Below are 12690 nucleotides of genomic sequence, written 5' to 3' on the forward strand. Positions count from 1 at the left end.
GATGCTACCCAAAGAATTCCAGTGAATTTATTCTGACGTGGACGCCGGTAATCCAACATGGTTGCCGGATTTCCACATCACCTGTCTAGTGGTATGTGACACGTGGATTATAATGCCACATGTGCCATCCTAACACCACATCAGCCACCACGTCAGCCCCCTTCTTCTTCTTCTTCTTTCTTCTTTCAAATCTAAGAATCCTGAGAATCCATATCCTTCTTCTTCTTTTCATCTCTCACGTTCAAGAATCATGAGAATATAGAGCAAGTCCGTTGAAAGATCGAGGAGAAAAAGGTACTAAACTGTGAGTGATCATTCTGTCAAGAGCGAGTGTATGCTGGAAGGAAGGAAATCGCATTCGACTGCCGGGGAAGATAGATAGAGAGGAAGAAAGCCCTATGGCTCCAGACTGGGAGATCAGGATCCCTGAGAAGAAAGCCCCAACATATAGTAAGTAGTGTTTGACTTATGCTCAAAGTTAGGGTTTTATTTGTATATTTGGGAGATCAGGATCTTAGATTTGAAAGAAGAAAGAAGAAGAAGAAGAAGGGGGTTGACGTGGTGGCTGATGTGGTGTTAGGATGGCACATGTGGCATTATAATCCACGTGGCACATGCCACTGGACAGGTGATGTGGAATCCGGCAACCACGTTGGATTGCCGTCGTCCACATCAGAATAAATTCACCGGAATCCTTTGGGTAGCATTTTTTTGAAACAAAATTAAAATGTGGTACTCAAACTGATAATTGGCTATAATTTGGTGATCAACAGTAATATTTACTCAAAAATTAACTATATAATAATAATTAATAAAGTCATCTAAATTCATGACCACAATTTTTTTTTCCTTTTTTGGCTGTATAGCATATCTGTCCTTTAACTAAAAATTTAATGAAAGATGAAAAATTGATTGAAAATGGTTAAAAACATGAAACAAAAACTGGGCACAAAGGCAAGAAACAGAACCAAATAAAACTGTCACAACAATATCAACTACTACCTTCCTCCTGAATATTCTTAAACAGAAACGTCTTGATATATATAAATATATATATATCTACATAATTGGCATCAAAGATGAAATTTTATATAATAATAATACCATATAAGAGTAAAAGACCATTCAAATCAGGCAAACAAAGTAACAGTAGAATCTGCAGCATTGTTTCACATTATACTATAGTCATAATAATAATACACTACAAATCTACACACAATCAGGTTCGGTTGTTCCTCCCAGGAGGTTCTTACAAGGCATCTTGCCTACACTCCTGGCACCTTTTTTTACAAAAATCAGATATAATAATGAAGCAGAAGGTTGAGAACCAAGTTTTAGTTCAAACCATATATGTCATTCCGACTTCGATGATATTCATGTGTGGGACACTAAAACTTGCCCTGCAATTCCTCCTCAGAAAAGCATAGAAATAATTTATGACTAGTTTCTTGAGAAAAACAGACTCCTTCCTCGCCCTCACGTCGGCATGTGCCAGCAAATACGTGAATCCTGACTCCATAGCTTCTCGGAGAGCAGAGAGTTCGTATTCCAAACTTGGATCCTCATCTGAAGGCACGGCACTAGATGGAAGTGTTGAAAGGTGACAATCAGGAACAGAAATGCTAGAACTAGCAACTTCTGACCTTTGATCTGACAGTAACGGAACTTGGAGTTCTGATATTCCATGTTGGACAATTCGGTCTGAGGAACTTGCTGACATGTTGTCCAAACTTAGCTCAACTGAGCTTACTTCAAGTGCAAGCTCTTGGGCTTCCCGTCTCAAATATTTCTCAAGACTATCGACCAAACGCTGCTCAAATATGTGAGGGTCCTCTTTCCTGACATCCTTGTATCCATACCGAGCAATGCAACGGAACATGTGGAAATCCTTTTGGCATACTCTTCGGAATAAGAACCTTTCTTCCTGTGGAACTTTTGGGACAGGAACATACTTGATGCAAACAAATACGATGGTGGAATGAATTGCAGGGAGGTTGATTAGGAATTGCCCAAAGAGCGATGGGATACCTTGAACTAACTCATTGTAGACAAGTCCGATTCCCGGGACTCTAACAGTGCCAAGTGAGGATCCAAGCTCAAGGATGAAGTCCATCGAAATCTTTTCCCGCATCTCACTCTTGTATTTCAATACACTGCCATAGTTCCATGTGTACATAACACATAGAAAACAGGAAGCAAAAACAAGTGGCAGCCATCCACCTTCCATTATTTTTGTTAAGACAGCAGATAAGTAAATGAGTTCAATCGTTCCAAATATCACCGGGAAGCAGAGGGCCAAGAACAGGTTTGTTTGCCATATGAGAAGCATCACCACTGTGACTAATGTGGTACTCACCAGCATCACACCCACTTCCGCAATGCCTGCGGGAAGAACAGCAATAAAACACCATTTATTAAGTTCTTCCAACCCAGAAATAAGGCCTAAAAGTCCAGACGGTAATTCTTCTTATAGCAGTGCAAGCAACACAAGTACAGAACTATGTTTGACCTAATCACTTTTAGATGGCGATAACATGCATGCACTCTTATACTGAGACAATGGAAATTAGTGGCTTAGGACCTTTTGTGTGGTTCCTATCTGACATAAAATTCATGCAACTGTAAATAAAACAAAAAACTTAGTCGTATAAAAGGATGTATGAAGTGCAGGAAATACCAACCATATGCATTAGCTATGTCAGTAGTGCTTCTGAAAGAGGCAACAACAGCAATGCACATGATCATCAGGAACCAGTTGACGACAGGAATGTAGATTTGGCCCATGAATCGTTTAGATGTATGAACTATTTTTAACCGGGGGAAGCAACCAAGAGCCATAGACTGCTTTATGCAGGAAAAGGTTGCTGAGATCATGGCTTGACTTGCAATCATGGCAGCAAGGGTGGCTATCACAAATACTGGCCAGAAGAAGATATCTGTCGAAAACATTCATACATTAAACGGATTAAATTTCCAAGTCCTCAAACTGATTTCCTTTCTTATCCAAGATCTAAAGAATTAGAGTGAGAATTGGGATTTGCAGATTGTCATCAGACAACAAAGTATTAATATCAAAAAGATTACCTGGTACAGAATCGTAGAATATCCTCTCTACTGAACTAGGACTTTTCATAAGATATGCAGCTTGGCCCATGTAAGCTAAAAGAAGACATGGGAATACAACACAAGTGAAGGCAATCTGCACAGAAGTGACAGAACACATAACAACAAAAACTTAACCACAGTAAGATTTTCTATAATTTAACCCACATAAAATTACAAAACAGTTTAGAAGAAAAAAAAAGAATTGAGTGGTAACAGAGGAAAGACCTGAATGGATATTACAGAGAAATGGCCTAGATCAGCAAACATAGCCTCAGCTCCTACAATGAAATTAAAAAAAAAAACACAAAAAGTTCATCGCAAAGTAGACACATTGGTAGTTCAGGCTAGGATCATGTTATAATAACAGAATCAAAGCCTCACTAAAAAAAGCAGCAAAAAAAATTAGAGCATTAGATTGGCTCAACACGAGTTACACTAGAGGAAATCTGTCGAACAGGTTTTCCTCCTGCAATATTTTCTTAATTTGTAGCCCCTTCTAATATGTTCAGCCTTTACTGGAAATAGCCAGCAATAAAGGATAACTGAGAGTAAGTTAGATTTTACAAATACGAATAAAAGATGGTTTAGCTAGCAGCAGGAAGCATACAGGGTAACTATTTAAAAGGACAGCAATTTATTGTAACCAGTTTTTCACAATTTTATATGGAATTATAATTGAACAAAAAATGCAGTCCTACTAAAAGCTCAGCAACTTCCATGGCTATTTTGCCCTTAACATGACATCATTGGACCAATCAGTTTAAAAGTTTAGCAACCTGAATTGAACCAAACAACCTAAGAAAAACTGCATAAAACTCAACTGTATATATTTAATTTGGTTCAGTATTTTATTTTTATTTTATTTTATCTTCGTGATTTTCAGATTGGCTAAATCCAACCTAAAAGCTTAAGCAGATAGGACGAGGCAACCACACTTATATATTTATGTTAGTGATTACTTAATTAACTGAGGAGAGACTATTGTCTCTAAAACTGCAATATGCCCCTTTGATGCATGCTAATCTTCTAGCAAGTCACATGGCAGATGAGCTAGTCATTTTCATCAGAAGCAATATGCCGACTTTGCTAACGACAGATTCCATCCAACCAAACTGGTCTTTGTTCCTATGGCTTGAGCTTTTACAATAAATAGAGTTTATCCATCACGATATTGTGGTCAATGCATCTATGATTAGCTTGTGTACCACTTGACTAGCTAAAAAGCTAGCATGTGCTAAGGGAACAAATCAGAGAATATAGTCTCACATTGATTAGTTAATTATATGTTGGCATTAAATATGATTCTGGGTCTGTCAACCTCTCAGAAAAGTTTTTAGGATGCATTGAGCTCCTCTAGCAGAACTAGTTATATCACATATTTAAAGTTGAAGTATAATAAATTCCAAACTGTCGTACAAACATGTCTTGTCTAGGTCAGCAGTGGAAACAAGAATGTGTCTCATTATTCATGGCTTTAAATCTCAGTTTCTAATTTCATAAGTAAAGCACATTTATTATCGACCGACCATGTGCTTAAATTACAGAGGATGAAGAGCAAAACAATACTCAGAAAATAACCGCATACAAGAAGAATGATAATTTCTTAAAATGAAGAATAACCTGACTTAAAGCTATATAACTTTAACTCAATCATTTAAGAACTTGTCAGAAGCTATAAATATGGAAAGAAGAAAAAAAAAAGATGCTAAAATGTAACACATATGTAAGTTATATTAAATCAGCAACCCTCACTATCAGTTACACTTAAGAAAATGCCTACGCAAATCACACATTTTTAGGATAAAAAAACAAAATACTGGATGACTCTGATGCAAAAAATGATTACATAAACATGATGGATAATTCAAGTAGACAATTCACAAAACCAATCTTGATGAGCACATTTAAAATGCATGGATTAAACTTGATTTGAAACTTCTACATGTATTTTTTTTATTTATTTGTTTATGTTCACAGCATATAACTCAATGTTATCCATATTTCTAACTCATTGCAAATGTAAAATGCCTCAGACACATATGTTTCTTCATTTTTTTTTTTTGGCCACCAAACTACCAAATTTATTCATTTTGGCCCCTTCGTCCAACAATGTAAGTCGCAGAAACTTATCCTAGTCGAAGGTTGGTGAATGCCATTTGCTGTCGTTGCATTTGCAGTACACTTCACGCCATATGCCAAGTGGCAATAAATTTTTTCCCAGTTAGGCCTCTATGTCAGCATCTCGTCTTCATTGCCCAAAATTCCTTCAAAACCCTTAATCACGCATCCTCCACAAAATCTATGCCAACATAATCATCATTGGCGCCATGGATGCCGTCCTCATCTAGGAACTCCTCATCTACCTCCACCAATGCCCTGATCCCACCACATTTGATGTGCTATTGTCTAGAGCCTAACATCTGAATCTTTGCTATCAAAAAGATGACCATGGTCTTTTTATCTAAAATAAAGGACACCAACAAGCCCAAGTTCGGCCACATGCTAACCCTCTCAGTGGCCTTCATCTGTATCATGCAAGTCATCTTCAGCATGCTACACTACTTCTGTCTTCTCCTAACTGATTTTTTTTTCAATATATATGATTATGTGTATATATCACCATGCGGCCTCCGGCATGAATATTGTACCATAGGTGTAATCACAACAAATGCAACATCATCTAGCATTGCTAGATCACTGGCCTACAACCAATAGGGCTATTAAACTAACCAAGCCATTTGTATTATACTGGGTTTTTGACTTGTTCAAGTTTGTTCGACTATAAATGAGAAGAGCTTGAGCCAAGATTTTAGGCCCGATAAACAAATAAATAGAGCTTGAACATATCCTACCTTGTTTGATAAAGCCCAATATATATATATATATAAGATCATATCATAAACAGAGCCATTTATAGTCGAACAAACTTGAACAAGTCAAAAACCCAGTAGAATACAAATGGATTGGTTAGTTTAATAGCCCTACTGGTTGTAGGCCAGTGATCTAGCAACGCTAGATGATGTTGAGCCTTATCAAACAAATAAATAGAACTTGAACATATCCTGCCATGTTTGATAAGGCTCAATATATATATAAGACCATATCATAAATTTTATTACAATATTAAATATATTTATCATCTATTTATTTATTTATTTTTTGAGAAATGGGCGCAAGAGAATGCACTGACAAATATTAGCCATCAAATTACAAAAATAATATTGTTTTTCAAAAATAACAGATCTTTGAATTAATTGTATCTTATCTTCTTCTCTCTAGCCTCTATATCCTCTCTTTTAACTTTTCTCTTCCCTATTCCTCATGCTTCTTTTCTTCATTTTTAGATAGCTTCCATGACAACCTATATTTTTTCTCCCTAATTAATTATTCCCCAAAATCAAATCTTTTATCTTGTTTTTCCTTTGATTAACATAGGAACTTTTAATAGATCACATGAAAAATTTGGAAATATTCTTGTATTTCAGGCATTTAGGTATGTATCAAAAGGATTCAGTTATAGATGAGTAGCCATGTGATGTGCAAGAATGCTTTCACTGCCTTAAGAGAAGATGAGAGCTGACCTATGCCAAGCCTGTCTCCTTTCCTATCCCATGTTGCTTTGTAACTTGCCAGCACCAGCCCTCCATTTGCACTGCCTCCATTCTCAAGCTTCAACATACTCACTGGGCCGATCATTGCCTTGAGCTCAACTTATCTAGCACTTGTGATCTCGACTCATTAAGCTCAAGCATTGTTACTAAGCCTTGACCAAGCTTGAGCGCAAGCTCGAGTCTAGTTCAGTGAAGCAAATCTCAAGCCAAATGAGGCCAAGCTCACTTAAGCTTGGCTCGTTTACACCACCACCAGCCGGTGGATGGAAAGGCTAAGACAAATACATTTTAGGAGTTTTGGGGCCAAACAAACATTTCCTTTAAATTTGTAAGAATGAATGATTATTTAGGTTGTTTGGGCACTAAAAACCACTAGAATTTCACCACAAATCCTAGCAATTGTCAAATGGACTCATCAAGGTCAGCAGATGTTTATTCACGAGGATATCTACAAATGACGCATATAAAAATAGCCACATGAGATTTATATGATTATTTATGCACATCTGACAACCCTATCATATATAATGTCATCTTATTCTACAAATGACAGTGGTAAGTGTTAGCATAGTTTAATGTAAACTTCGCATTACTGTAGCCTATTTGATGTAATGGACCAATCAGCACGCAATAGCATCAAAACCCATCTAAGTTGCATCAAGGCCTAAAGTGACTAAAACTACCATGTGTGCTTATTTCCTTTTCCCATTCATCTGCATACATACATGCCTATGCTTCACATATGGATACCTCCACACAAGCACACATCGATCATCTACATACAAACACAAACAGAAAATACACAAAAACTTATGCATGTGTAAGATAATTTGTTTGTTTGTCTGGTTGGTTGATTTTTGAAAGAAAAACATATGTAACACAGTAGACTAAGTGATTTGGCAGTATTTGCAGGATGGTTGACTGATGATTTCATATTAAAGTATAAAGAACATATAAATTAGCTCTTGAGTATTGAAAAAGAAAAAATTAAATGCAGAAACCTGTAATGCACAACACAACACCACCAAGAGCTGACCATGCTTTTACTCCATTCCTCTTGAAAAACTGAAAGATATAAGCTGGATTAAATGCTCTTAACACAGAGAGATCATACTTCAACATGTTGTATATTCCAATGGAACCCAAACTGAAGAACCAAAGTCCCAGAGCAGGAGCAAACAAAAAACCAACTTTGCCAGTTCCAAATCTTTGTATGGAAAACAGGCAAATCAGAATCAATATTGAGACAAGAACAACTGCATCTGCATAGATAATTTTAACAATCAGAAAATCTCTTTGAAAGTTATAATACTATATCTAGCATTTTGGCTCAATGGAACTCCGTATACATTTATTCAGAAAATGTAAGGAATGAAGCAAGATAAATGACCTGTGTTAAATCCAGGAACAGCACCTTGAAGACCACTGACTGCAGACATTACTGCAAGGAAGTTAAAAAACAGTTTAATAGGAAGAGGACTAGGAGGTATCACCAAATAAAGAAGAGGTGTTCGGATTTGGTAGCAGAGGTAGATGGTGGTGGATGGTGAATTATGAAGAAACCAGCATACCAGACATTGATGGAGTAAGAATACCATCTCCGATTATCATTGATGTTCCAGTCAAAACCAGTAGTAAGAGAAGTGTTTTCCACAAAGAATTTTTTTCCAATTTATCTTTTATGTTAAGTGCCCTTTCCAACTCAGGAGTTGGTATCTTCAGTCTGAAGCTGGAAATATCTTCATCAGCTTGCTGTTGATTTGGAAGTAAACTGACTTTTGCATACCTGCAAATCAAAGAGTACAATGCAAAGGTGCCACCTGCAAGCATACTCACTACGATTTTAATCCTGCTACTAAAACTGGTAAATATCACATTTTTTTAAAAAACAAAAATCATTAAAGCACTTGAGTGAAAGATGGAGTACTTTTAATTGATCAGGACCACTCTTGATTCTACTATAAATGAAAGTAACCTTCATTATTATTTGATGTGAGTTAAAATGAACAATGAAAATCCTAGCTAAATTTTGATTTGGAAAACCAATGTGAATGAGAATTAATAAGATCGTCCATGTTTATTAGTTCCATACCTTCTCCATTATCATTAGCTTTCAGCACTATAAAGACATATTTTGCAAAAGGAATGAGCGCAATTGTGTACATAACCAATGATAAAGCTCCCAAGACATCATCTCCTGATTTTATAGGAACCTTGGCGAATACATCACTGAAGACATATAAAGGGCTTGTGCCCATGTCACCATAGACCACACCAAGAGTTTGAAATGCCATTGCAAACACACCCCAAAGTGGTAAATCCTGAATAGCGCAAAAAATTGAAAAAATAAATAAAAGAATTAGCATTTGGAAGAGAAAGTTGCCTAGAGTACTGATCCGAGGCAAAAAGAGTTGTCTGCGTCACAACTTTTCCACAGTAATTTACATGCCATTATTTTCATAGGCATCAGACAGAGAGATCCAGTTGAACTTCAAGAAAATTTTGAGAGGAGGGTTCACTTATCACACCTTAAAAAGTCAAAAGTAGTTACCACCTCATTTTTCATAAATTACTTCCTTTTCCTCCTTAAAATTTGTATTCAACTTTGCTTTGGCCATCGCCGCCATCCTATGGCATATATATTCGATATAGACTAATATATAATCATGGGTAATTTCACCGGTTATATCTGTGAAGCAACCTTCTAAAACACTCGTGAAACTTGGGTTTTCTTCAAACTTGATTTGAAAAGATTATCATAAAACACTAGATCAAGCGTAACTCCTCATAGATGAAGACCACTTGGAAGAAGTAAAGGAAAAAATCAAGATTGAATTTGGAGATGAATACATAATAAAATGCCGGGGGCAAGAGAGATAGAGGGAATAGTGGTGCAATAGATGGAAATACTAACCCTTGTGATTATTGCTACAAATCATATCATGCACCAATAATAGTGCCATGGGATGGTAAAGAAAAACCAAAGGCCAATTACAAGTATAAGTATTTCAAAAGAGAGTGATTGATTTTTAGAAATGACATTTTACTGAAGGCAATATATATATATATATTTATCCCTGCTTAGAGAAGAAGAATTATGCATGTACATATGTGCCACCAGAATCAAGATATTTGTTTAGATCAATTTGACATTTTAATGGTATGACTTAAATCTAGAAGCAATATTTTTATGTCAAAGTCTGAAAGAACACTTGTCAAAGGCCTGCTCCTAAAACATATCTTTAACCTTGAAAGCATTCTCAATTACTTAGAATGTGATAAATTACTGATATTGTCAAAGAAGCACTATATGAAAATTGTGGGCAAGTTTCAATAGAACTACTTAATATATGTTGCATAAGATACTTGAATTCATACCAAGACATTACAAGGAAAATTTTCAGGGCTAAAATTAGAAGAAATCAGTTAAAATGGTCAAAAGGAAAGTGGTCAAGCCAAAACTGAACCAGATACTAATTAAAAATCATCCATTCAGACCAGCAGTTTGATAAGATCAAAATACACTTTAATTATAAAATAGAAGATCATAAAACAAACTCTGATTTATTAAAAATTTTGTCAACACGATGCTGAACCAATTTCCATTCTGTTGGTTGAATCCAAAGCTATGTTTGTAAAAAATCGGGCTAATTAGCATTACTATTTAAATTTTGCTAGATCAGAAGTTTCTAAACAGCAGTTTGACTAAAAATGTACAGTTCAACACTTCATCTAGTTAGTTAGCTTTCATGAAATGAAATATAAAAGTTTTTACAATCCAGTATAATTGGATTCACTATAGTTAAACCTAGCAGTTCCAATTCAATTAAACCCAATGAATTATAATAGTTGGACCAATCCAATTCTGACAACATTGGTTAAAAGGAATCTCATAAATTGTTTGTTTAGTTTACCCTATATTTAAAGCAATACTGTCTAAAGTTTGAGTAAACAATGGTTTTTCATTTTCATGTGTGAGAGTCTGTCTGATATCAAACCAAACAACAAAAAGCAATTTTCAACTGAAGCAGAAATCATTAATTTTACAGCCACTACCTATCACCTTCTGCAGCAATCACAACATTGACATTTGATAGCTAAAATAGTGTACACGTGTTGTCAAGTGATTATGATTTTAGCAGCTTATAAGGTTTCAATCAAGAAAAGAATATATATATATATAAATATATATCTACATATATATATATACATATATAAGAATCAAATGATGACAGGAGAAACAAGAGATTGACATGTTCAGCACAAAAAGTCTAGGTCATGGCCTAGAAAAAAAATCAGAAAGAATAGCACACAAAGGGTAAATACAATCCAGTTGTTAAAGCACACAGAGGTGGTGAGATAATCAAGAAATCAGAAGAAAAAATCAACCACTCCATGCGACCAAGTTAAATGCATTCACTTCTTTTGTAGTGATTTTATTCAGTTTGATTTACCGCTGAAATATGCCCTAATTTCAAATAGTCACTCCAATTTCCCATGACACACAAAACCTTTCCAATCTCCTCAACTAACAACAACATTAAACAACAAATTCACAACTTTCAAAATAAATAAATAAATAAATAACTAAATAAATAACAATTTCTACCAACAAACAAGATAAAAACCAATAGAAAAATCCAAACATGAGGCAAACTGTAAATCCGTCCTAACCTAGAAAGAAAAGAGCAAGAAGAAGACAAACGAAGATGAACTAAGAGCCGTACCTTGGGGCCATGCTTATGGGAGGCGGCGATGCCCATAGCCTCAACATCCAAGGAATCAACTCTCCTAGGTTTCTTAGACAACCTTCTCCGGAACGAGCCCCCACTGGGTGAGCCCTCATGCATCGTGCTCCACGCTTCTTGGAGTGACAACGGCGGCGACTCGGAGTCCACCTCGCTGCCATCTACCCACCTGGACTCCGACCTCGTCAAACGTGCACTTGCTTCCTCGATCCCATCCTCCTCCATTCCTCCTCCTCCTCCTCCTCCTCCTCCTCCTTCCTCTCAAGAATCAGAAGGAAGTGAATGATTGGGGCGCGGACGGGAACATAGGTAATGACCATATCTTACAAGTAACAACCTGACAGTGCTGGCGGGTTCGGGCTCGGGTTTGCTTAAGATTGGTTCAGGTTCAATACAGTCGCCAAGTAACTCATTGGAGGACTTGGTTTCCAGAACTTGTAAGCTGAATGATGTGGATGCCCACATGTGACAACCATGTCGTCTTCCTCTATCTCTCCTAGTTAATATATATTTCGAAAATAATAAATAAATAAAATAAAATAAAAAATGAGTTTAAATTCTCTGCACTTGAGAATAGTCTTATAATATAAAAACTGATTGAACGGTAAATAAAAATAATAGAAAAAAAAAGCTACAGGTGATTAGAATATGGGCTTCTTTTCGGGGGTAGAGATTGCAGATATGAGGGTTGGGAGTGCAAAAAGATGAAGGAGAAGACGGGAGGAATCTCAATATTATTATTATTATTATTATTATTATTATTATTATTATTATTATTAAATATGTTGAGTAGGAAAGATAGAGGGAGATGATGTGGTATCCATGTCATTTGGCTTAGGAGTTCAACCATGATTTCTGGAAAGAATAGCATTACTCATATGATAAGGGCCAATATTGGTATAGCTTAACATTAAGGCACAAGAGTCAAATTCTTTTTCATACATTGTCAATAATATAAATAGTGACTTATTCTCTTTGTTAATATATAGGTATAATATCCAAATCAGTCCTTCTACTTTTCTCTCTCTTCCTTTTTAGTCCCCCTACTTAAAAATGACCAAACATAATTCTCCTACCTTCAAAAACGACCAAAATTAGTCTAAAAATTAACGGGAGTTAAAAGACCATTTAAATTTGCTGTGTTGCCTTTTTTGAAAATTTAATATTGCTAGCATGGTATTTGTCAAAATTTAATATTATTAAAATATTCAATTGGAATAAAAAAT

The 12690-nt window shown here is 35.8% G+C and overlaps 1 protein-coding gene across 1 annotated transcript; it reads right to left on the reverse strand.

Annotated features, from left to right (window-relative positions):
* Window positions 1–1144: 1144 nt before the first annotated feature.
* Window positions 1145–11716, reverse strand: LOC120282856 (potassium transporter 23-like). Its single transcript, XM_039289693.1, has 9 exons — window positions 11444–11716; window positions 8809–9037; window positions 8288–8536; window positions 8107–8157; window positions 7718–7978; window positions 3331–3383; window positions 3085–3199; window positions 2682–2936; window positions 1145–2382 (listed from the first exon to the last, which is right to left on the reverse strand). The coding sequence occupies exons 1-9, from the start codon at window positions 11687–11689 to the stop codon at window positions 1340–1342; spliced, it is 2502 nt and encodes an 833-aa protein (XP_039145627.1). The 5' UTR covers window positions 11690–11716; the 3' UTR covers window positions 1145–1339.
* Between the last annotated feature and the right edge of the window lie 974 nt (window positions 11717–12690).

The sequence above is a fragment of the Dioscorea cayenensis genome, chromosome 3 (genome assembly GCF_009730915.1).
Source record: "Dioscorea cayenensis subsp. rotundata cultivar TDr96_F1 chromosome 3, TDr96_F1_v2_PseudoChromosome.rev07_lg8_w22 25.fasta, whole genome shotgun sequence".
NCBI lineage: Eukaryota > Viridiplantae > Streptophyta > Magnoliopsida > Dioscoreales > Dioscoreaceae > Dioscorea > Dioscorea cayenensis.